General features: G+C 47.9%; 1 protein-coding gene across 2 annotated transcripts in view; it reads left to right on the forward strand.

Moving 5' to 3' along the window:
- LOC110532908 (wiskott-Aldrich syndrome protein family member 3-like) overlaps positions 1 to 25,646 on the forward strand; it is an 80,152-nt gene that overhangs the window by 29,170 nt on the left and 25,336 nt on the right. For both annotated transcript variants that reach the window (XM_036987273.1, XM_036987274.1), the window contains exons 2-4: positions 9,471 to 9,613; positions 15,159 to 15,293; positions 25,448 to 25,601. In XM_036987273.1, the coding sequence (XP_036843168.1) occupies positions 9,481 to 9,613; positions 15,159 to 15,293; positions 25,448 to 25,601 (422 nt within the window). In that variant the 5' untranslated portion in view covers positions 9,471 to 9,480. The remainder of the gene's footprint in view (positions 1 to 9,470; positions 9,614 to 15,158; positions 15,294 to 25,447; positions 25,602 to 25,646) is intronic.

Below are 25,646 nucleotides of genomic sequence, written 5' to 3' on the forward strand. Positions count from 1 at the left end.
CAGTGTTGTTAGCTGTTCCATGTGTTCCTCTCCCTCCTCCTTCACTGCTGTTAGCTGTTCCATGTGTTCCTCTCCCTCCTCCTCCACTGCTGTTAGCTGTTCCATGTGTTCCTCTCCCTCCTCCTTCACTGCTGTTAGCTGTTCCATGTGTTCCTCTCCCTCCTCCTTCACTGCTGTTAGCTGTTCCATGTGTTTCTCTTCCTCCTCCTTCAGTGTTGTTAGCTGTTCCATGTGTTCCTCTCCCTCCTCCTTCACTGCTGTTAGCTGTTCCATGTGTTCCTCTCCCTCCTCCTTCACTGCTGTTAGCTGTTCCATGTGTTCCTCTCTCCCTCCTCCTTCACTGCTGTTAGCTGTTCCATGTGTTCCTCTCCCTCCTCCTCCACTGCTGTTAGCTGTTCCATGTGTTCCTCTCTCTCCTCCACTGCTGTTAGCTGTTCCATGTGTTTCTCTCCCTCCTTCACTGCTGTTAGCTGTTCCATGTGTTCCTCTCCCTCCTCCTTCACTGTTGTTAGCTGTTCCATGTGTTTCTCTTCCTCCTCCTTCAGTGTTGTTAGCTGTTCCATGTGTTTCTCTTCCTCCTCCTTCAGTGTTGTTAGCTGTTCCATGTGTTTCTCTTCCTCCTCCTTCAGTGTTGTTAGCTGTTCCATGTGTTTCTCTTCCTCCTCCTTCACTGCTGTTAGCTGTTCCATGTGTTCCTCTCCCTCCTCCTTCACTGTTGTTAGCTGTTCCATGTGTTCCTCTCCCTCCTCCTTCACTGCTGTTAGCTGTTCCATGTGTTCCTTTCCCTCCTCCTCCACTGCTGTTAGCTGTTCCATGTGTTTTTCTCCCTCCTTCACTGCTGTTAGCTGTTCCATGTGTTCCTCTCCCTCCTCCTTCACTGTTGTTAGCTGTTCCATGTGTTTCTCTTCCTCCTCCTTCAGTGTTGTTAGCTGTTCCATGTGTTTCTCTTCCTCCTCCTTCAGTGTTGTTAGCTGTTCCATGTGTTTCTCTTCCTCCTCCTTCACTGCTGTCAGCTGTTCCATGTGTTCCTCTCCCTCCTCCTTCACTGTTGTTAGCTGTTCCATGTGTTCCTCTCCCTCCTCCTTCACTGCTGTTAGCTGTTCCATGTGTTCCTTTCCCTCCTCCTCCACTGCTGTTAGCTGTTCCATGTGTTTCTCTCCCTCCTTCACTGCTGTTAGCTGTTCCATGTGTTCCTCTCCCTCCTCCTTCACTGTTGTTAGCTGTTCCATGTGTTTCTCTTCCTCCTCCTTCAGTGTTGTTAGCTGTTCCATGTGTTTCTCTTCCTCCTCCTTCAGTGTTGTTAGCTGTTCCATGTGTTTCTCTTCCTCCTCCTTCAGTGTTGTTAGCTGTTCCATGTGTTTCTCTTCCTCCTTCACTGCTGTTAGCTGTTCCATGTGTTTCTCTTCCTCCTTCACTGCTGTTAGCTGTTCCATGTGTTTCTCTTCCTCCTTCACTGCTGTTAGCTGTTCCATGTGTTTCTCTTCCTCCTTCATTGCTGTTAGCTGTTCCATGTGTTTCTCTTCCTCCTCCATCACTGCTGTTAGCGGTTCCATGTGTTCCTCTCCCTCCTTCTTCACTGTTGTTAGCTGTTCCATGTGTTCCTCTCCCTCCTCATTCAGTGTTGTTAGCTGTGCTATGTTTTTCTCTCTCTTTAAGTTGTCTCATCTCAGTCCGGTGTGTAACCAGCTCTCTCAGAAAGCTGTCACCTTCAGCCATCTGGGTCTTGTTGGAGGGGTGCTGTTGTGCCGGTTTATTTTGTAGGTGTGTGCTGAGTGGAGTGTATGGACTAGCTCTCTGAGCTCCACCATGTCTCTCTCCAGCTCTGTGAATGTGTCTCTCTCAACAATGAAGGAGCAGTGCAGTTGTGGGACCTGGGTGTGCTGGGGGGCTGACTCTCCTCTCGGGGCTGCTGGTCTGCAGGACAGTTTGAGGATGAGGTGTGATCAGTGCTGGGGGGGGGGGGACTGTCCTCGTCTGCAGGACAGTTTGTAGAGGTGTGATCAGTGCTGGGGGGGGGACTGTCCTCGTCTGTAGGACAGTTTGTAGGGGTGTGATCAGTGCTGGGGGGTGACTATCGTCATCTGCAGGACAGTTTGTAGAGGTGTGATCAGTGCTGGGGGGGAGGGGCTGCGGGGGTGGGGTGACTATCCTCATCTGCAGGACAGTTTGAAGAGGTGTGATCAGACTCATTCAGGATGGGGGAGTCGTCACAGAGAGAGAGAGCTTTCCCAGCAGGAACTGTACGAGGAGGCCCTGCACCATTACTGTCCCAGACTTGTACGTGTTGACAGAGGTTTTTTCAATTTCCTCAATGTCTAGTTTCCACCCTGGGCCAATACCCTCTCTCTTGACAGTAGTGTGCTCTTATAGCACTGTGGCATGCCAGTCTGCCGGTCTGTCATTGGTTCATTTGTTCATTTGTTTTGTCATTCTATACTGGATGTCACTCATTCTCTCTCTCTTTTCCACCCTCTCTGTCCCTCTCTGCTGCCCCTCTCTTTTCCACCCTCTCTCCATTTCTGTCCCTCTCTGCTGCCCCTCTCTTTTTCATATCAAGACAACATTGGAAGACTTCAAAGGAAACCATGGAAACGTCTCCCCGAAAAAACATTAAGGGGCGGGGGTGGGGGAAATGACAGTTGCTTTGTTTACCCTGCCATTCCCTTCAGTCAGGGTAGTATTTTGCATAATTTGGGTTTAGGATTAGCGGTTTGAAGTGCAGTCGTAATTCCATGTCTGTGTAATGGAACTCTTCCCCAGAGCATCAACAAACACACATCAAAGAGTTGGGAGGGGGGAAGGGGGGTCTACTCATAACTGTGGAATCAGGGCACTTAAAATTCAAATGTGACTGTCTGCCTGTAGTCTACTTCTCGGTTCTCTGTCTCGTTTGTATTTTGGCAAAATATTGTCGAAAATATGGACTAAATCATGTGATTTATTTAATTCCTTTTAACCCTGCCAATTCAGACGAGTCAGATCTATTTATATATTCTGGCTAATCAACTCGTGTGTTAGGCTAGTTGGGGCTAGACGCAGGCTGTTTGACCATGTATAGCTAGCTAGCAGACACATACCCTGTCTCTCTCTGTAATAGCAACTATCTGTATTCAGAGGCTAGTCAGCTAATAAGCTTGTGATTAAACTAATGTTAGACTAGCGACCTCCAGACTGTGTAGCAGACTGCTCCACCACGTCTCTCACAGTAGGAGGTTAGGGTAAACTCATGCCCTGTCTCTCTCTCTCTGCATGTATCCATGTGACCTAGCTGCATTCATTCATTTCTGTTCATTCAGAGGCTAACTAGCTAATTAGCCTAAGCGTTACCGTAGCGACCTCTAGACTGTGTAGCAGACTGGTGTCACAGTGGGTGGGAGGGGCGATGATGATGTTTATAACGTTAGCTCTGGGACTTTAACATACATTCCTATAGGGAGGGAGGGAGGGAGGGAGGGGAGAGGGAGGGAGGGTGGGAGACACCAGAGCTCAATGATACCACTTAGTCAGCCTTCTGTTTATCCCTACCTTCATCCTTCCCCTTCTTCTCTCACTCGCTGCGTTTCCTCACCCCTCCTTCCTCCTGATTCTCACCCCATAACCTGCTCTTCCTTATGGCCGTGCCCTTCTTTCTCCCTCTTCCTCTCCTCACCCCACCACGTCCCTGTTGAACCTGCTCTTGTCTCAGCCTCCTCCCCCTCCCCACCCTCCTGCTGGAGAGTAAGGTTGTCTGTAGGTCAAGTGAGATGAAGATAGTGTTTAGGCATTTAGTTAAGGAAAGCCATCCAGGGCATTTAGTTAAGGAAAGCCACCCAGGGCATTTAGTTAAGGAAAGCCACCCAGGGCATTTAGTGAAGGAAAGCCACCCAGGGCATTTAGTGAAGGAAAGCCACCCAGGGCATTTAGTGAAGGAAAGCCACCCAGGGCATTTAGTTAAGGAAAGCCACCCAGGGCATTTAGTTAAGGAAAGCCACCCAGGGCATTTAGTTAAGGAAAGCCACCCAGGGCATTTAGTTAAGGAAAGCCACCCAGGGCATTTAGTTAAGGAAAGCCACCCAGGTCCACCAGAAATAATCCACTGTATTAGGACCAGGTGACAGTCACACTCACCTGTCTGGATGTAATCCAGGTTAGAATCATCACACCATGAAAGCAGCAGCTAGGACACAGTTCACCGTTTATTCCATTAAACCTAGGTTTTGAAGCCAATCCGTAGCCAACCCTGTTGTAGGTATTACTCTCCGTTCAGAAAGTACTCAGACCCCTTCACCTTTTCCAGGTCTCTCCAGAGATGTTCGATCAGGTTCAAGTCCCGGCTCTGGCTGGGCCATTCAAGGACATTCAGAGACTTGTCCAGAAGCAATTATTGCGTTGTGTTAGCTGTGTGCTGAGGGTTGCTGTCCTGTTGGAAAATAAACCTTCACCCCAGTCTGAGGTCCTGAGCACTCTGGAGCAGGTTTTCATCAAGGATCTCTCTGTACTTTGCTCCGTTCATCTTTCCCTCGATCCTGACTAGTCTCCAAGTCGCTGCCAATGACAAACACCCCCGCAGCGTGATTCTGCCACCACCATGCTTCACCATAGGGATGGTGCCAAGTGTCCTCCAGACGTGATGCTTGGCATTCAGGCCAAATAATCTTGCTTTCATAAGATGGTCTGAGTGCCTTTTGGCAACTCCAAGTGGGCTTTTACTGAGGAGTGGCTTCTGTCTGGCCACTCTACCATAAAGGCCTGTTAGGTGGAGTGCTGCAGAGATGGTTATGCGTCTGTAAATTTCTCCCATCTCCACAGAGGAACTCTGAAGCTCTGCCAGAGTGACCAATTGGGTTCTTGGTCACCTCCTGACCAAGGTCCTTCTCCCACGATTGCTTTGTTTGGCCGGGCGGCAAGCTCTAGGAAGAGTCTTGGTGATTACAGACGTATTCCATTTAAGAATGATTTGAGGCCACTGTGATCTTGGGGACCTTCAATGCTGCAGAAAGTTGTGCCTCGACACAATCCTGTCTCTGAGCTCTACAGACAACTCCTTTGACCTCATGGCTTGGTTTTTGCTCTGACATGCGCTGTCAAGTGTGGGACCTTATATAGACAGGTGTGTGCCTTTCCAAATCACGTCCAATCAATTTAATTTACCCCTTGTGGACTCCAATCAAGTTGTAGAAACATCTCAAGAATGATCAATGGAAAGAGGATGCACCTGAGCTCAATTTCGAGTCTCATAGCAAAGGGTCTGAATACTTCCGAAAATAAGGTAATTCTGTTGTAATTTTTTAAATACATTTGCAAAAACTTTATATAAACCTGTTTTTGATCTGTCATTACCGGGTATTGTGTGTATTTTGATGAGGAAAAAATGTAATTAATTTTAGAATAAGGCTGTAATGTAACAAAACAAAAGGAAGGGTTTGAATACTTTCTGAATGCACCGCTGTCTCGCTCTCCCCTCTCTCTCTATCTCTCTTCTCTCTCTCTCTCTCTCGCTGTCTCTCTCTCTCTCTCACTGTCTCTCTCTCTCGCTGTCTCTCTCTCTCACTGTCTCTCTCTCTCGCTGTCTCTCTCTCTCACTGTCTCTCTCTCCCCTCTCTCTCCTCTCTCTCTCTCTCCTCTCTCTCTCTCTCTCTCTCTCTCCTCTCTCGCTCTCTCTCTCTCTCTCTCTCTCTCTCTCTCTCTCTCTCTCTCTCCTCTCTCTCTCTCTCTCTCTCTCTCTCTCTCACTGTCTCTCTCTCTCACTGTCTCTCTCTCTCTCGCTGTTTCTCTCTCTCTCTGTTTCTCTCTCTCACTGTCTCTCTCTCTATCTCACTGTCTCTCTCTCTCGCAGTCTCTCTCTTTCTCTCTCTATCACTGTCTCTCTCTCACTGTCTCTTTCTCTCTCTCTCTCTCTCTCTCTCTCTCTCTCTCTCTCTCTCACTGTCTCTCTCTTTCACTGTCTCTCTCTCTCTCTCTCGCTGTCTCTCTCTCTCTCTCTCTCTATCTCTCTCTCTCTCTCTCTCTCACTGTCTCTCTCTTTCACTGTCTCTCTCTCTCTCTCGCTGTCTCTCTCTCTCTCTCGCTGTCTCTCCTTCTCACTGTCTTTCTTTCTCCATCCACTATTTCAATGCCGCATTGAGTACCAGTGTTGAGCACGTCTAGGCAGGTTCCTCAGCATGTTGCTATAGCAACGGCCCCTTGGCTCGGCGACACACTTTCTCTTCCCTCCTCTCTCCTCTTCTGTCCTCTCCTCCACTCGTTGACCTGCTGCTCTGTCCTACCAGCCTAAAACTACACCCACTACCGTAGCTATGACAATAGCAGCTACAGTAACACACATGCCTTTGAGGGAGAATCAGGCAGAGGCAGGGAAAGAGAGAGACAGGGAGAGTGAAAGAGGCAGCGAGAGAGAGAACGAGATGGAGACAGAGAGAGAGGAATAGGCAGAGAGATAGAGGGAGAAAGAGGCAGGGGCAGGGAGAGAGAGAGAGAGAGAGAGGCAGAGACAGAGAGAGAGAATGAGGCAGAAGCAGAGGGAGAAAGACAGAGAGAGAGAAAGAGGCAGGGGCAGGGAGAGAGAGAGAGGCAGAGACAGAGAGAGAGAATGAGGCAGAAGCAGAGGGAGAAAGACAGAGAGAGAGAAAGAGGCAGGGGCAGGGAGAGAGAGAGAGGCAGAGACAGAGAGAGAGAGAATGAGGCAGAAGCAGAGGGAGAGAGAGACACACAGAGACTTAGGGTTCATCTACACATTTCATTAGTGGCCTGGTTTGCTTTTCCTGTCTTGGCAGGCAGTGTGTGTGCGCGTGTGTGTGTGTGATTGTGTGTGTGTTTTCCCAGGTCAGCACTCTGGAAGTCAGCCATTCCCTCAGTCTCTCCCACGCTTCCAAGATAATCACTGTGACAACTGCTATCACATAGATAACTGGCATGAATACACACACACACACATCCACACACACTAGATACACACATTCATACACAAACACACCCACTGGTACGACACGTCACACACACCGTCACAGTTAAAATCTAGTGAAGGCTACAGCTCTATCTGACAGAACAGCTGTCAGAAGAGAGTGAAGGCTACAGCTCTATCTGACAGAACAGCTGTCAGAAGAGAGTGAAGGCTACAGCTCTATCTAACAGAACAGCTGTCAGAAGAGAGGGAAGGCTACAGCTCTATCTAACAGAACAGCTGCCAGAAGAGAGTGAAGGCTACAGCTCTATCTAACAGAACAGCTGTCAGAAGAGAGTGAAGGCTACAGCTCTATCTAACAGAACAGCTGTCAGAAGAGAGTGAAGGCTACAGCTCTATCTAACAGAACAGCTGTCAGAAGAGAGGGAAGGCTACAGCTCTATCTAACAGAACAGCTGTCAGAAGAGAGTGAAGGCTACAGCTCTATCTAACAGAACAGCTGTCAGAAGAGAGTGAAGGCTACAGCTCTATCTAACAGAACAGCTGTCAGAAGAGAGTGAAGGCTAAAGCTCTTCGCACTTGTAGATTCTTCAGAGAGAAAGATAGAGGGACAGAGAAGGAGGGACAGAAAGAGAGAGAGAGAGTTATTTGCAAAACTGTTTTTCTCTCTTTCCAAAAGGACATCTTGATCCCCTATCATGTGGCAGTTGTTGCGTGATAGGGTACTTTAGGGCTCTGGTCTAAAGTAGTGCACTATATAGGGAGTAGGGTGCTATTTGGGACTTATTCAGTTGCCTCTCCAAATGCTGTCCTCTCCCCTGTGACCAGACAGCCCAGCATTAGAGCAGTAATAGCTCTGTAGCGTTCCGGCTCATTGGGCACGGATCCCAGTCACACTGACAAGAAGCAGCTAGACAGGCAATTGTGCCCCGCGGGCCTGACACCAGCCCAATGTCACCAAGCTTAGTTATACTAACACTGATCATAGATCAGATCCATGTCTCTGTATCAGTGGATGTAGTTAGGAGATAGTTAGGTCAGCAGCATCCCACTGCTGGCTTGCCTCTGAAGCTAAGCAGGGTTGGTTCTGGATGGGACACCAGATTCTGCTGGAAGTGGTGTTGGAGGACCAGTAGGAGGCAGTCTTTCCTCTGTTCTAAAATTAATAATATACAACTCTGGATAAAATTAAGAGACCACTGCATAATTATAAGTTTCTCTGGTTTTACTGTTTCTAGGTATGTGTCTGGGTAAAATTATTATTTTTGTTTCCGTCTATAAACTACTGAAAACATTTCTCCCAAATTCCAAATAAAAATATTGCCATTTAGAGCAGAAAATGACAGCTGTTCAAAAGAACAGCAAAGATGCAGGGTTGTCAGACCTCGAATAAAATGAGTTCATATGCATTTTTAAACAACACAATACTAATGTTTTAACTCAGGAAGAGTTCAGACATCAATATTTGGTAGAATAACCCTGATTTTCAATAACAGCTTTCATGCATCTTGTCGTGCTCTCTGCCAGTCTTTCACAATGCCAGTCTGCCAGTCTGCCAATGCCAGTCTGCCAGTCTTTCACAATGATGTTGGGTGACTTTATGACACTCCTGGCACAAAAAGTCAAGCAGCTCGGCTTTGTTTGAAGACTTGTGACCACCCATCTTCCTCTTGTTCACATTCCAGAGGTTTTCAATGGGGTTCAGGTCTGGAGATTGGGCTGGCCATGACAGGGTCTTGATCTGGTGGTCCTCCATCCACACCTTGATTGACCTGGCTGTGTGGCATGAAGCATTGTCCTGCTGGAGAAACCAATCCTCCGAGTTGGGCAACATTGTCCGAGCAGAATGAAGCACGTTTTCTTCCAGGACAACCTTGTGCGTGGCTTGATTCATGTGTCCTTCACAAAGACAAATCTGCCCGATTCCAGCCTTGCTGAAGCACCCCCAGATCATCACCGATCCTCCACCAAATGTCACAGTGGGTGTGAAACCTGGAGAGACCTACAAGCCACAGTGTCTCGCACCCACTGTGAAATTTGGTGGAGAATGTCCTGGAAGAAAACTTGTTTTTTCCAGCAGGACAATTATTATTTTTAGTTTTTAACTGAACCTTTATTTAACCTGGCAAGTCAGTTAAGAACAAATTCTTATTTACAATGACGGCCTAGGAACAGTGGGTTAACTGCCTGTTCAGGGGCAGAACAACAGATTTTTACCTTGTCAGCTCAGGGATTCAATCTAGCAACCTTTCGGTTACTGGCCCAACGCTCTAACCACTAGGTTACCTGCTGCCCCACCTGCCACAATGCTCTCTCTCTCTCTCTCTCTCTCTCTCTCTCTCTCTCTCTCTCTCTCTCTCTCTCTCTCTCTCTCTCTCTCTCTCTCTCTCTCTCTCTCTCTCTCTCTCTCTCTCTCTCTCTCTCTCTCTCTCTCTCTATCTCTCTCCATATATCTCTCTCTCTCTCCCCAAATCCCCCACCATGCTGTAGGTTCACCACAGTATAGAGCCCGGGCATCTTTCTCTCTCTGTCCGTCCTTCTCTCCCTCCTCTCCATACTGATCTCTCCATATATCTCTCTCTCTCCCCAGGTGAGCCACTATGCCGTTGGTAAAGCGCTGTATAGAGCCCAGACACCTGTGTCGAGGTGCTGTACCTGATGGAGTCACCAGTGAACTGGAGTGTGTTACCAACAGCACCCTCGCTGCCATCATCAAACAGCTGGGCAGCCTAAGTAAGTAGTGTGTTTCAGGGTCACGTTTCCCTGAGGTACAGATCTAGGATCAGCTTCCCCTTCACAAAACCTTACATTAAATTGTAATGGAGAAAATGAAAAACTGACCCAAGATCACCGTCTAGGGGCAACTTCACTCTAAACCAGTGGTGGTCGGTGCCGTTTATGATGAGGGAGGACGATTAATATTTTTAATGAGCATGACCTTATTTCTTTACAGCATATTGGATGACTGTCATTCATTTTCCATTCACCCAGCTCAATGTAACACAGATTTATGCTAGGTCGAGGTCGAGAGATACATTTGAGTAATCAAGGTGACAGAATGTGACATATTCAAAACCTCCGAGCACACTCCAGCCTGCATCTAGTTGGTCTAGTGTGTAATCATTAGTTCAAGAGTTTCTATTTTAAAAATGCAGTTAGGTTTATCCCCGTTTTGTTCCGTTTGCTTTCATTAAAGAAAAGTTTTTTCAACAGAATTGGCCGAATGAATACACACCTGATCACGTGTACACGCAGTTCACTTTCATAGCAGCCACATACAAACAGCATCATCACTTTTTTTTAGGGGGTAGATCAGCTTTAATATTCCAGATAGATTGTAGATTCCATAAATGTAGTTCCAATCCCCCATATATTATTTGGTAAATGTATATATACAGTGGGGAGAACAAGTATTTGATACACTGTCGATTTTGCAGGTTTTCCTACTTACAAAGCATGTAGAGGTCTGTATTTTTTATCCTAGGTACACTTCAACTGTGAGAGACGGAATCTAAAACAAAAAATCACATTTTTCACATCCAGAAAATCACATTGTATGATTTTTAAGTAATTATCAAATATATCAAATACTTGTTCTCCCCACTGTATGTATACACTACCAGTCAAAAGTTTTAGAACACCTTCTATTACAGGGTTTTTCTCTATTTTTACTATTTTCTACATTGTAGAATAATAGTGAAGACATCAAAACTATGAAATAACACATATGGAATCATGTAGTAACCAAAAAAGTGTAAAAATATTGTAAAATATATTTAATATTTTATATATTACCTTTGCACACTCTTGACATTATCTCAACCAGCTTCATGAGGTACTCACCTGGTATGCATTTCAATTAATAGGTGTGCCTTGTTAAAAGTTAATTTGTGGAATTTCCTTTGAGCCAATTAGTTGTGTTGTGACAAGGTTGGGGTGGTATACAGAAGATAGCCAGCCGTATTTGGTAAAATACTAAGTCCATATTATGGCAAGAACAGCTCCAATAAGCAAAGAGAAACGACAGTCCAAGACATGAAGGTCAGTCAATCTTGAAGATTTCAATAACTGTGTAAGTTTTTTCAAGTGCAATCGCAAAAACCATCAAGCGCTATGATGAAGCTGGCTCTCATGTGGACCGCCACAGGAAAGGAAGACCCACAGTTACCTCTGCTACAGAGGATACGTTCATTAGAGTTAACTGCACATCAGTTTGCAGCCAAAATAAATTCCGGGAACAGGTAACAGACACAGCTCAACATCAACTGTTCAGAGGAGACTGCGTGAATCAGGCCTTCATGGTCAAATTGTTGCAAAGAAACCACTACTAAAGGACACCAATAAGAAGAAGAGACTTGCTTGGGCCAAGAAACACAAGCAATGGACATTAGACAGTGGAAATCTGTCCTTTGGTCTGATGAGTCCAAATTTGAGATTTTTGGTTCCAACCGACGTAGGTGAACGGATGATCTCCGCATGTGTGGTTCCCACCGTGAAGCATGGAGGAGGAGGTGTGATGGTGTGGGGTGCTTTGCTGGTGACACTGTCTGTGATTTATTTTGAATTCAAGGCACACTTAACCAGCATGACTACCACAGCATTCTGCAGCGATACGCCATCCCATCTGTTTTGCGCTTAGTGGGACTATCATTTGTTTTTCAACAGGACAATGACCCAACACACCTCCAGGCTGTGTAAGGGCTATTTGACCAAGAAGGAGAGTGATGGAGTGCTGCATCAGATGACCTGACCTCCACAATACTCCGACTTCAACCCAATTGAGATGGTTTGGGATGAGTTGGACCGCAGAGTGAAGGAAAAGCAGCCAACAAGTGATCAGCATATGTGGGACTCCTTCATGACTGTTGGAAAAGCATTCCAGGTGAAGCTGGTTGAGAGAATTCCAAGGGTGTGCAAAGCTGTCATCAAGGCAAAGGGTGGCTACTTTGAAGAATCTAAAATCTAAAATATATTTTGATTTGTTTAACACTTTTTTGGTTACTACATGATTCCATATGTGTTATTCATAGTTCTGATATCTTCGCTATTATTCTACAATGTAGAAAATAGTAAAAAAAATAAAGAAAAAACTCTTGAATGAGTAGCTGTGTCCAAACTTCTGACTGGTGCTGTATTTACATATATTTTAAAAATATATTTTCCTTGATTATATTCCCCTAACCCTACCACCCCTTCCCTAATTGGAGTAAACTAATGGACAACACTTAGGCTTCTACTTCCCATTTATACACACTATATATATTTTACGGACACAATGCTCCTTGCAACAGTTATATTTTGTTTGTTTTTAATCCCATCCTTCAGCTACCATCAACCCCTCTCATCCATCTCCAAGCGGCGGCAGGTAGTCTAGTGGTTAGAGCGTTGGGCCAGTAACCGAAAGGTTCCTGGATTGAATCCCTGAGCTGACAAAGTAAAATTCTGTCGTTCTGCCACTGAATAAGTCAGTTAACCCACCGTTCCTAGGCCATCATTGTAAATAAAAATGTTAACTTAGTCTTAACTGACTTAACTAGGCAAGTCTTAACTGACTTGCCTAGTTAAATTTATGGACACAATGTATTTTACATTAGTTATCTTGTTGTTTTTAATCCCAACCTTCAGCTCCTCTCAACCCAAACATCAGTTTTTGATTTATATTTGCCATATATTTTTCAACTGTGCTGTGATGTCTTCCTAAAATGATCCGCCGCCATTGTTGCAACCCCTATTACTAGTCTGTTCAAACTCTCTTTCAAACAGATCACCGATCATTTCAAATCTCACCGGTGCACCTCAGCCACGCTCAAGGTCCTAAACTATATCATAACCGCCATCGATAAAAGACAGTACTGTGCAGCCGTCTTCATCGACCTGGCCAAGGCTTTCGACTCAGTCAATCACAGTATTCTTATCGGCAGACTCAACGGCCTTGGTTTCTCTAATGATTGCCTCACCTGGTTCACTAACTACTTCTCTGATAGAGTTCAGTGTGTCAAATCGGAGGGCCTGTTGTCCGGACCTCTGGCAGTCTCTATGGGGGTGCCACAGGGTTCAATTCTCAGGCCGACTCTTTACTCTGTATATATCAGTGATGTCGCTCTTGCTGCGGGTGATGCTTTGATCCACCTCTACGCAGACGACACCATTCTGTAAACATCTGGCCCTTCTTTGGACACTGTGTTAACTAACCTCCAAACGAGCTTCAACACCATACAACACTCCTTCCGTGGCCTCCAACTGCTCTTAAACGCTAGTAAAACCAAATGCATGCTTTTCAACCGATCGCTGCCCGCACCCTCCCACCCGACTAGCATCACCACCCTGGACGGTTCTGATTTAGAATATGTGGACAACTATAAACACCTAGGTGTCTGGCTAGACTGTAAACTCTCCTTCCAGACTCACATTAAGCATCTCCAATCCAAAGTTAAATCTAGAATCGGCTTCCTATTTCGCAACAAAGCCTCCTTCACTCATGCTGCCAAACATACCCTCGTAAAACTGACTATCCTACCGATCCTTGACTTCGGCATGCCATTTACAAATTAGCCTCCTACCCTCTACTCAGCAAATTGGATGCAGTCTATCACAGTGCCATCCATTTTGTCACCAGAGCCCCATATACTACCCACCACTGCGACCTGTATGCTCTCATTGGCTGGTCCTCGCCTCATATTTGTCGCCAATACCACTGGCTCCTGGTCCTCTATAAGTCTTTGCTAGGCATAGCTCCGTCTTATCACAGCTCACTGATCACCATAACAACACCCATCCGTAGCACACCCTCCAGCAGGTATATCTCATTGGTCACCCCCAAAGCCAATTCCTCCTTTGGCCGCCTTTCCTTCCAGTTCTCTGCTGCCAATGACTGGAAAATGTTCAAAAATGACTGAAGTTGGAGACTTATCTCCCTCTCTAACTTTAAGCATCAGCTGTCAGAGCAGCTTACTGATCACTGCAGCTGTACACAGCCCGTCTGTAAATAGCCCATCCAACCAACTACCTACCTCATCCCCATATTTGCTTTTGTTTTTCTGCTCTTTTGCACACCAGTATTTCTACTTGCACATCCTCATCTGCAGATATATCATTCCAGTGTTTAATTGCTCAATTGTAATTATTTCACCACTATGGCCTATTTATTGCCTTACCTCCCTTATCTTACCTCATTTGCACACGCTGTATATAGATAGACCTTTCCATTGTGTTATTGACTGTATGTTTGTTTATTCCATGTGTATCTCTGTGTTGTTGTTTGTGTCGCACTGCTTTGCTTTATCTTGGACAGGTCGCAAGGTTGTAAATGAGAACTTGTTCTCAACTAGACTACCTGGTTAAATAAAAGTGAAATAAAATGTAGAAAATAAACTCTGCAGGATTGGTTCTTACAATGTCCTCTCTTGTGGAGGCAGCCTTTTTTCGCTAACTCGACTCAGCTATCCAATAGGAGCTACAGAGCATGATTAGTATTATCTTTAGGTGTCTGGGTCAGAGGGTCAGCTTATTGTATTCCCATCTCTACAGTAGAGCCACACTAAAACTTAGCTCAACCTCTAAAACGGCGTAAAGCCAGTCGCTACAAAAGTAGAGTGGTTGCTAACACAAACTCCCGAGTGTAGCAGCCCTTGGAGTTAGGACACATTGTTATTGTGGTTTGTGGTCTAATGGTTCTCCTTTGGGGATATTCTAGAATATTCTAGAAGCTTCTCGCCACTTTAAGACACACACCTGTTCACCTGTCGTTGTTACTGTGCTCCGTGTAGGGATTGCAGTTAGAATGAGCGTCAGTAGGAAGTGGCAAGTGCATGATTAATGTGTTGTGTGTCGATATGAAGTATAACAGGGAGTCGTCCTCCGTTACATCCAGTCAATGACATCACAGGAACCTTGCAATGTCACAGGAGCTGCTGTTGTTTTCATCTGTGTTGTAATATATTCAACTGGGGATATGCAGGGTCCCTGGACAATTAGACGTGGAGACACACACACACACACACACACACACACACACACACACACACACTGGAGCAGGCAGAGCGTAATGTATTGCTCTCCACTGGTTGTCAGCCAGCAGCTCTATAGGAGGCACCCTGCAGAGAGACAATACAGAATCCCAGCCCCTTGATTAAGCTCTGTTTTATTATGTGTGTGTGTGCGTACGTGTGTGTGTGTGTGTGTCTGTCTATTATCCTGTGTGGGCGTCTATACGTGTGTGTGTGTGGTGCTCACTCAAGTGTGTCTACAGTGTGTGTATTAACGTGTCTCCCCCCTGCAGGTCGTTATGCAGAGGACATCTTTGGGGATCTGTTCAACGAAGCCAACAGCTTCTACATGAGAATGAACAGCCTCCAGGAGAGAGTGGACCTACTGGCTGTCAAAGTCACACAGCTAGACTCTACCGTGGAAGAAGGTGTGTGTGTGTGTGTGTGTGTGGGGGGGGGGGGGGGGGGTGGAGTTTCAGGAGGTATGAGCACACACACACACACACACACACACACACACACACACACTGGATTCAGGAGGAATGAGCTGATCACCTGAGATCTTCTTCTCTTACTGCTCCTCTCTTCTTCTCTCTTCTCTTCTCCTTACCTCTCCTCTCTTCTCTTCTCCTTACCTCTCCTCTCTTCTCTTCTCCTTACCTCTCCTCTCTTCTTCTCTTCTCCTCACCTCTCTTCTCTTATCCATACCTCTCCTCTCTTCTTCTCCCTTCTCTTCTCATCTCTCCTCTCTTCTTCTCATTACCTCTCCTCTCTTCTTCTCTCTTCTCTTCTCCACACCTCTCCTCTCTTCTTCTCTCTTCTCTTCTCCTTACCTCTCCTCTCTTCTTCTCTCTTCTCTTCTCCTTACCTCTCCTCTCTTCTTCTCTCTTCTCTTCTCCTTACCTCTCCTCTCTTCTTCTCTTCTCCTCACCTCTCTTCTCTTATCCATACCTCTCCTCTCTTCTTCTCCCTTCTCTTCTCATCTCTCCTCTCTTCTTCTCATTACCTCTCCTCTCTTCTTCTCTCTTCTCTTCTCCACACCTCTCCTCTCTTCTTCTCTCTTCTCTTCTCCTTACCTCTCCTCTCTTCTTCTCTCTTCTCTTCTCCTTACCTCTCCTCTCTTCTTCTCTCTTCTCTTCTCCTTACCTCTCCTCTCTTCTTCTCTTCTCCTCACCTCTCTTCTCTTATCCATACCTCTCCTCTCTTCTTCTCCCTTCTCTTCTCATCTCTCCTCTCTTCTTCTCATTACCTCTCCTCTCTTCTTCTCTCTTCTCTTCTCCACACCTCTCCTCTCTTCTTCTCTCTTCTCTTCTCCTTACCTCTCCTCTCTTCTTCTCTCTTCTCTTCTCCTTACCTCTCCTCTCTTCTTCTCTCTTCTCTTCTCCTTACCTCTCCTCTCTTCTTCTCTTCTCCTCACCTCTCTTCTCTTATCCATACCTCTCCTCTCTTCTTCTCCCTTCTCTTCTCATCTCTCCTCTCTTCTTCTCATTACCTCTCCTCTCTTCTTCTCTCTTCTCTTCTCCACACCTCTCCTCTCTTCTTCTCTCTTCTCTTCTCCTTACCTCTCCTCTCTTCTTCTCTCTTCTCTTCTCCTTACCTCTCCTCTCTTCTTCTCTATTCTCTTCTCCTTACCTCTCCTCTCTTCTTCTCTTCTCCTCACCTCTCTTCTCTTATCCATACCTCTCTTCTCTGAGCTGATCACCTGAGATCTTCTTCTCTTCTCCTTACCGCTCCTCTCTTCTTTTCTCTTCTCTTCTCTTCTCCTTACCTCTCCTCTCTTCTTCTCTCTTCTCTACTCCTTACCTCTCCTCTCTTCTTCTCTCTTCTCTACTCCTTACCTCTCCTCTCTTCTTCTCTCTTCTTCTTACCTCTCCTCTCTTCTTCTCTATTCTCTTCTCCTTACCGCTCCTCTCTTCTTCTCTCTTCTCTTCTCCTTACCTCTCCTCTCTTCTTCTCTCTTCTCTTCTCCTTACCTCTCCTCTATTCTTCTCCTCACCTCTCCTCTCTTCTTCTCTCTTCTCTTCTCCACACCTCTCCTCTCTTCTTCTCCCTACCTCTCCTCTCTTCTTTTCTCTTCTCTTCTCTTCTCTTCTCCTCACCTCTCCTATCTTCTTCTCTTCTCCTCACCTCTCTTCTCTTCTCTTCTCCTCACCTCTCCTCTCTCCTTCTCTATTCTCTTCTCCTCACCTCTCCTCTCTTCTTCTCTTCTCCTCACCTCATCTGTCTGTCTGTCTGTCTGTCTGTCTGTCTGTCTGTCTGTCTGTCTGTCTGTCTGTCTGTCTGTCTGTCTGTCTGTCCATGTCTAACATACTATGTGCTATTAGGGTGGTATATGTCTCTCTCCCATAGGAATGCATTGTATCTTCAGTCCCATAGGAATGCCTTGTATCTTCAGTCCCATAGGAATGCATTGTATCTTCAGTCCCATAGGAATGCCTTGTATCTTCAGTCCCATAGGAATGCCTTGTATCTTCAGTCCCATAGGAATGCATTGTATCTTCAGTCCCATATGAATGCCTTGTATCTTCAGTCCCATAGGAATGCATTGTACCTTCAGTCCCATAGAGTAGCACTGTATTGGCATCAGACAGGGAGTTAGATTGTCAATGTGATGGTTTAGCACTCTGTGTGTGTTATGTACTCACAACTGTGTGACCCTCGGACGAACCAGGTGTGTGTGTGTGTGTGTGTGTGTGTTTGTGTGTGTGTGTGTGTGTTTTAGCTGCTTCCCCAGAATAGCCTCAGTATCGCTTTAATGGCTCTGCTAATCACTAAAAGATGAGCCTCCTGCTGTTCTCATATCTCTCTCTGTGTGTGTGTGTGTGTGTGTGTGTGTGTGTGTGTGTGTGTGTGTGTGTGTGTGTGTGTGTGTGTGTGTGTGTGTGTGTGTGTGTGTGTGTGCGTACACGTGTGTGGTTCCTCCTAATAGGCGTACAGACAGACATAGGGACAGACGTCTTCAAGGATACATGGGGTAACATCAGAGGCAGGATGGAAAGAGGGATGGATGGAGAGTGAGGGAGGGAGGGAGGGAGGGAGAGGAGGTGGTAGGAAGAGATGGAAAGGGACAAGGAGGGAGAGATGGAGAGAAACTTTAAGATCTCAGTATGGGTCCACTTTGAAGTCTGTCTGTCTGTCTGTCTGTCTGACACTGTTTTGAAGTCAATAGTCTCTTGACTTACAACTGATTCTGTTACAGTCTAGTTTAGTTACTCTGTAATGAGCCACTCACTGACTAAAAGAGTATTTCAGGCGGTGCTATCAGTCAGATTCAATCAGAGTTTTGATGAGAAACTCAGAGTCTGTGTGTGTGTGTGTAATCAGTGAGGATATTGCATTTGAAGGTGCTTAACAAATACAATTATATTGTAATGAAACAGCAGGGAGCAGGTCTCGAACCCTTGACCTTCGAACCCGAGGTCCGGCACTTTATCGACTCAGAGAGTTTATAAACCCAGGGTCGTTACAATATTAAAACCACAGTGGATATGAGATTAATGTTGCTATATATTAAAACCACAGTGGATATGAGATTAATGTTGCCATATATTAAAACCACAGTGGATATGAGATTAATGTTGCTATATATTAAAACCACAGTGGATATGAGATTAATGTTGCCATATATTAAAACCACAGTGGATATGAGATTAATGTTGCTATATATTAAAACCACAGTGGATATGAGATTAATGTTGCTATACATTACTCCTTCCTCTCCCTACCCCCTCACTCCTTCCTCTCCCTACCCAGAGAGAGGGAGACAGAGAGGGAGAGACAGAGAGAGGGAGAAACAGCGAGAGACAGCGAGAGAGACAGCGAGAGAGAGACAGAGAGACAGACAGAGCGAAAGAGAGAGAGAGACAGAGTGAAAGAGAGAGAGAGACAGTGAGAAAGAGAGAGAGAGAGACAGAGAGTCAGCGAGAGCGAAGGAGAGAGAGAGACAGTGAGAGAGAGACAGAGGGAGAGAGACTGATAGAGAGATAGACAGAGAGACAGACAGCAGGAGAGAGAGAGAGAGAGAGTGAGAGAGAGAGAGAGACAGCAAGATAGGGAGAGAGAGTGTGTCTGTGAGGGTGCATATCTGTGTAGAGTGTTTATGTGTGTCGATCTCATATAACACACACACACACACACACCCTGGCAGATACCAGCCAGGTCACCCGTGATGTAAATCAGTATTCAACATCCATCCAGGTCTGTGGACGGCGGGAGAAACGGTCCACTCAGTAGGTTCTGATGGTTGATCTGGGTCTAAAGGTTCTGATGGTTGATCTGGGTCTAAAGGTTCTGATGGTTGATCTGGGTCTAAAGGTTCTGATGGTTGATTGGTGTAAACATCTGCCTCTGGGTCTAAAAGGTTCTGATGGTTGATTGGTGTAAACATCTGCCTCTGGGTCTAAAGGTTCTGATGGTTGATTGGTGTAAACATCTGCCTCTGGGTCTAAAAGGTTCTGATGGTTGATTGGTGTAAACATCTGCCTCTGGGTCTAAAGGTTCAAATCCAGTGATACATTTTTGTTTTAAGCCCAAACCTTAAGCCTAACCTTAAGCCTAACCTTAACCATTCGGAGTTAAGGGCTATATTTAACCGTCTGGAAGAATTTAGAAATCTAAAGTTTGAGAAACATGGATGAACGTCCAATTCTGACGTGAGACTGTGAGACCTAGTTTCAGACACACACACACACACACACACACACACACACACACACACACACACACACACACACACACACACACACACACACACACACACACACACACACACACACACACCTAAAGAGATATAGGAGGAACATATGGATTACATAGGAAACGTGAGATTAGGACCTGCTAGATGTAACCCTTCATCTGCTGTGATCATACTGCTGATTCTGTCACGTAATATCAAGGTGGGTGGAATCAGGCGCAGAGAGCAGGTTACAGTGAGTCGATAGTTATTTATTCTCCGAAGACCAAACACGGTCAACCCAAATATGCAGGGTGAAATAATCCAACACAGGATCAAAATATATTCGGAGAAAATAACACACACGTATTAACCCAAAATACATGAATCCAAAACAATCCCGCACAAAACAAGGGCGGGACAACCTACTACATATAAGGACGTTAATTAAACTAAAATACACACAGGTGAAACTAATAAGACAAAACCAACAGACAAACGAAAAAGGGATCGGTGGTGGCTAGTAGGACGGTGACGACGACCGCCGAGCACCGCCCGAACAGGCAGGAGAGCCAACCTCGGCGGAAGTCGTGACAGTACCCCCCCCCTGACGCGCGGCCCCCGCAGCGCGCCGCCACCGTCCTCGAGGACGACCCGGAGGACGAGGTGCTGGGCGATCCGGGTGGAGGCGGTGGAAATCTCTCAGGAGAGAAGGGTCCAAAATATCCCTCACCGGAACCCAGCATCTCTCCTCCGGACCGTACCCCTCCCAGTCCACGAGGTACTGTAGGCCCCCCACCCGGCGTCTCGAATCCAGAATGCCCCGAACTGTGTACGCCGGGGACCCCTCGATGTCCAGGGGGGGCGGAGGGACCTCAGGCACCTCACCTTCTTGCAGGGGACCAGCCACCACCGGCCTGAGGAGAGACACATGAAACGAGGGGTTAATACGGTAATACCTAGGAAGTTGTAACCTGTAACACACCTCGTTTATTCTCCTCAGGACTTTGAACGGCCCCACACACTGCGGCCCCAGCTTCCGACAGGGCAGGCGGAGGGACAGGTTTCGGGTCGAGAGCCAGACCCTGTCCCCCGGTGCAAACACGGGGGCCTCACTGCGGTGCTGGTCAGCGCTCCTCTTCTGCCGTTCGCCCGCTAACCGTAGTGAGTCCTGAACGGCCTTCCAGGTGTCCTTGGAGCGCTGTACCCATTCCTCCACCGCAGGAGCCTCGGTCTGGCTCTGATGCCATGGGGCCAGGACCGGCTGGTAACCTAACACACACTCAAAAGGAGACAAGTTAGTTGAGGAGTGGCGTAGGGAGTTCTGGGCTAGTTCAGCCCAGGGAACATACCTTGCCCACTCACCAGGCCGGTCCCGGCAATAGGACCGCAGAAACCTGCCCACATCTTGGTTTACGCGCTCCACCTGCCCATTACTCTCGGGGTGAAAACCTGAGGTTAAGCTGACCGAGACCCCCAGTCTCTCCATAAACGCCCTCCATACTCTGGACGTGAATTGGGGACCCCGATCAGAAACGATGTCCTCAGGCACCCCATAGTGCCGGAAGACATGGGTAAACAAGGCCTCAGCAGTCTGCAGGGCCGTAGGGAGACCGGGCAACGGGATGAGACGACAGGACTTAGAAAACCGGTCCACAACGACCAGGATCGTAGTACTTCCCTGGGACGGGGGAAGGTCGGTAAGAAAGTCCACCGATAAGTGTGTCCACGGCCGTTGTGGAACGGGGAGGGGTTGTAATTTCCCTCTAGGAAGGTGCCGAGGAGCCTTGCTCTGAGCACACACTGAGCAGGAGGAGACATAAAATCTCACGTCTTTAGCTAGCGTGGGCCACCAGTATCTCCCTCTCAGACTCCGCACTGTCCTCTCAAAGCCAGGATGACCCGATGAGGGGAGAGTATGAGCCCACCGAATCAGCTTGTCCCGGACCCCCCTCGGTACGTACTGAGTTCCCACTGGACAGTTGGGGGGGGCCGGCTCTGACCGTGAGGCCTCCTCTATCTCCGCGTCCACCTCCCATACCACCGGTGCCACGAGACATGACGGTGAAATGATGGGAGCTGGCTCAACGGGCCGCTCCTCAGTATCATAGAGGCGGGACAGCGCGTCGGCTTTGGTGTTTTGGGAGCCTGGCCGGTATGAGAGGGTAAACCGGAACCTGGTAAAAAACATAGCCGATCTAGCCTGACGTGGATTTAGTCTCTTCGCTGCCCGGATATACTCGAGATTACGATGGTCAGTCCAGATGAGAAAGGGGTGTTTAGCCCCCTCAAGCCAATGTCTCCACACCTTCAGAGCCTTGACTACAGCTAACAACTCCCGGTCCCCCACATCATAGTTTCGCTCCGCTGGGCTGAGCTTGCTCGAAAAGAAAGCACAAGGGCGAAGCTTGGGTGGCACGCCCGAGCGTTGGGACAGCACGGCTCCGACCCCAGCCTCGGACGCATCCACCTCCACTATGAACGCTAAAGAGGGGTCCGGATGCGCCAACACGGGCGCATTGGTGAACAGCTCCTTCAAACGAGTGAATGCTCTGCCCGCCTCTGCTGACCAGCGCAAGCGCACCGGTCCTCCCTTCAGCAGCGAGGTGATGGGAGCAGCCACCTGACCAAAACCCCGGATAAACCTCCGGTAGTAATTGGCAAACCCTAAAAACCGCTGCACCTCTTTCACCGTGGTCGGAGTCGGCCAATTACGCACGGCTGTAACGCGGTCATCCTCCATCACCACCCCAGAGGTGGAAATACGATATCCCAGGAAGGAAACGGACTGCTTGAAAAACTCACATTTCTCCGCCTTGCAATACAGGTCATGCTCCAGCAGTCGCCCAAGTACCTTACGCACCAGAGACACATGCGCCGCGCGTGTGGCAGAATAGATCAAGATGTCATCGATGTACACTACCACTCCCTGCCCGAGCAGGTCTCGGAGAATTTCGTCTACGAAGGATTGGAAGACGGCTGGAGCATTCTTCAACCCGTATGGCATGACGCGGTACTCATAATGACCAGATGTAGTACTAAATGCAGTTTTCCACTCATCTCCTCCCCGGATACGCACCAGATTATACGCGCTCCTCAGGTCCAGTTTTGTGAAGAAGCGCGCCCCGTGAAATGATTCCACCGCCGTAGCGATGAGAGGTAGTGGGTAACTAAACCCCACTGTGATGGAATTTAGACCTCTATAATCAATGCACGGACGCAGACCTCCATCCTTCTTCTTCACAAAAAAGAAGCTTGAGGAGACGGGTGATGCGGAGGGCCGAATGTACCCCTGTCTCAGCGATTCAGCAACGTATGTTTCCATCGCTACCGTCTCCTCCTGGGACAATGGATACACGTGACTCCTAGGAAGTGCAGCGTTCTCCAGAAGGTTTATCACGCAGTCCTCTCGACGATGAGGTGGTAATTGGGTCGCCTTCCTTTTACTGAAGGCGATAGCCAAATCGGCATATTCAGAGGGAATGCGCACGGTGGAGACTTGGTCTGGACTCTCCACCGTAGTCGCACCAACGGCAACTCCTCTACACCTACCTGAACACTCCTCTGACCACCCCTTAAGAGCCCCCTGTCGCCAGGAAATCACCGGATTGTGTTGAGCTAACCAGGGAACCCCCAACACCACTGGAAACGCAGGTGAATCTATAAGGAACAGACTAATCTGCTCCTTATGATCCCCCTGCGTTACCATGTCCAGTGGCACCGTAGCCTCCCTAATCACTCCTGACCCTAATGGTCGGCTATCTAAGGAGTGCACGGGGAAGGGTTGGTCTAACGACACCAGGGGAATCCCTAGCCTTAACGCAAGCCCACGATCCATGAAATTCCCAGCTGCGCCTGAATCGACTAGCGCCTTATGCTGTAGAGAGGGAAAAAACCCAGGGAAAGAAGTCAATACATACACATGACCGACAGGAGGCTCTGGGTGAGTCTGGTGCTTACTCACCTGGGGTGATCGAGCAGTGCTCCGCCTGCCATCCCGACTCCCAGACGAGTTCCTCCAGCACCGGTCTGACGTGTGCCCTCGTCGACCACAACTGGTGCAGGAGGACACTCCTCCTCCGGTCCCCCTGGAAGCTGCCCCTCCTAATTCCATAGGGATAGGGGCAGGAGGGCTGGGAAGTGGAAACGACAGGGCCTGATCCGAACGCCCGCGGGCAGCCAGCAGATTGTCGAGACGGATAGCCAAGTCAATGAGCTCATCCAGTGTGCAGGTGGTGTCCCGACATGCCAGCTCCCTGCGGACGTCCTCCCTGAGACTGCATCTGAAATGATCGACCAAGGCCCTGTCGTTCCATCCTGCTCCTGCGGCCAAGGTCCTGAACTCCAGAGCGAAGTCCTGTGCGCTCCTCGTCTCCTGCCGCAGGTGGAACAGCCGTTCACCCGCCGCCCGACCCTCTGGTGGATGGTCAAAAACAGCTCGGAATCGGCGGGTGAACTCTGGGTAATTATCCCTCGCCGAGTCCGGACCATTCCACACTGCGTTGGCCCACTCGAGGGCTCGCCCAGTCAAGCAGGAGACGAGGGCGCTCACACTCTCCTCTCCAGAGGGAGCAGGACGCACGGTAGCCAGGTATAGTTCCAGTTGAAGGAGGAAACCCTGGCACCCAGCCGCCGTTCCGTCATACTCCCGTGGGAGTGTCAACCGAAGAGCCCCGGAGCCCGATGTGGTCGCAGGAACAGGAGGTGCTGGAGAAGGGGGTGCTAGCGATGATGTGGGAAGACCACTCCTCTCCCATCGATCCATCCTCTCCATCATTTGGTCCATGGCAGAACCAATCCGATGAAGCACGCTGGTGTGGTGGAGGACTCTCTCCTCCATCGATGGGAGAGGAGACGCGGCTGCTCCTGCTGATTCCATGGGTGGTGCGGGATTCTGTCACGTAATATCAAGGTGGGTGGAATCAGGCGCAGAGAGCAGGTTACAGTGAGTCGATAGTTATTTATTCTCCGAAGACCAAACACGGTCAACCCAAATATGCAGGGTGAAATAATCCAACACAGGATCAAAATATATTCGGAGAAAATAACACACACGTATTAACCCAAAATACATGAATCCAAAACAATCCCGCACAAAACAAGGGCGGGACAACCTACTACATATAAGGACGTTAATTAAACTAAAATACACACAGGTGAAACTAATAAGACAAAACCAACAGACAAACGAAAAAGGGATCGGTGGTGGCTAGTAGGACGGTGACGACGACCGCCGAGCACCGCCCGAACAGGCAGGAGAGCCAACCTCGGCGGAAGTCGTGACAGATTCCTCCATTATCCATTCCTCCAGGTCACGGGGCCTCCAGCCACACTGTAGCGCAGACAAAGCACTCCTCTCTGGGCATGATTCAAGGGATGAGGAGGGTAGGGTTGTTCTATGGGCTGAAACATTCTGACATATTTCCCTTCTAACCCTCTATTTCCTTCCTCTCTTCTCTCTATCTCCTTCCTCTCTATCTCCTTCCTCTCTATCTCTCTATCTCCTTCCTCTCTATCTCCTTCCTCTCTATCTCCTTCCTCTATCTCCTTCCTCTATCTCCTTCCTCTCTATCTCTCTATCTCCTTCCTCTATCTCCTTCCTCTCTCTCTCTCCTTTCTCTCTCTCTCTCTCTCTCTCTCTCTCTCTATCTCCTTCCTCTCTATCTCCTTCCTCTCTATCTCCTTCCTCTCTCTCTCTCTCTCTCTCTATCTCCTTCCTCTCTATCTCCTTCCTCTCTATCTCCTTTCTCTCTCTCTCTCTATCTCTCTCTGTCTCTCTCTCTATCTCCTTCCTCTCTATCTCCTTCCTCTCTATCTCCTTCCTCTCGCTCTCTCTCTCTCTCTCTCTCTCTCTCTCTCTCTCTCTCTCCTTCCCTCCATCCTCTCTGTCCTCCTCTTCCCTCTTTCCAGTGTCTCTGCAGGATATCAACATGCGTAAGGCATTTAAGAGCAGTACCATCCAGGACCAGCAGGTGGTGTCACGGACCTCAGTCCCTAACCCTGTTGTAGAGATGTACCACCGTGGTGACAAACCTCCGCCTCTCAACATACTCAGCCCTTATAGGTGAGTGTACTTCCTCCTTTCAATGTACTGAGCCCCTATTGGTCA

This window comes from Oncorhynchus mykiss, chromosome 9, assembly GCF_013265735.2.
Source record: "Oncorhynchus mykiss isolate Arlee chromosome 9, USDA_OmykA_1.1, whole genome shotgun sequence".
Classification (NCBI taxonomy): domain Eukaryota; kingdom Metazoa; phylum Chordata; class Actinopteri; order Salmoniformes; family Salmonidae; genus Oncorhynchus; species Oncorhynchus mykiss.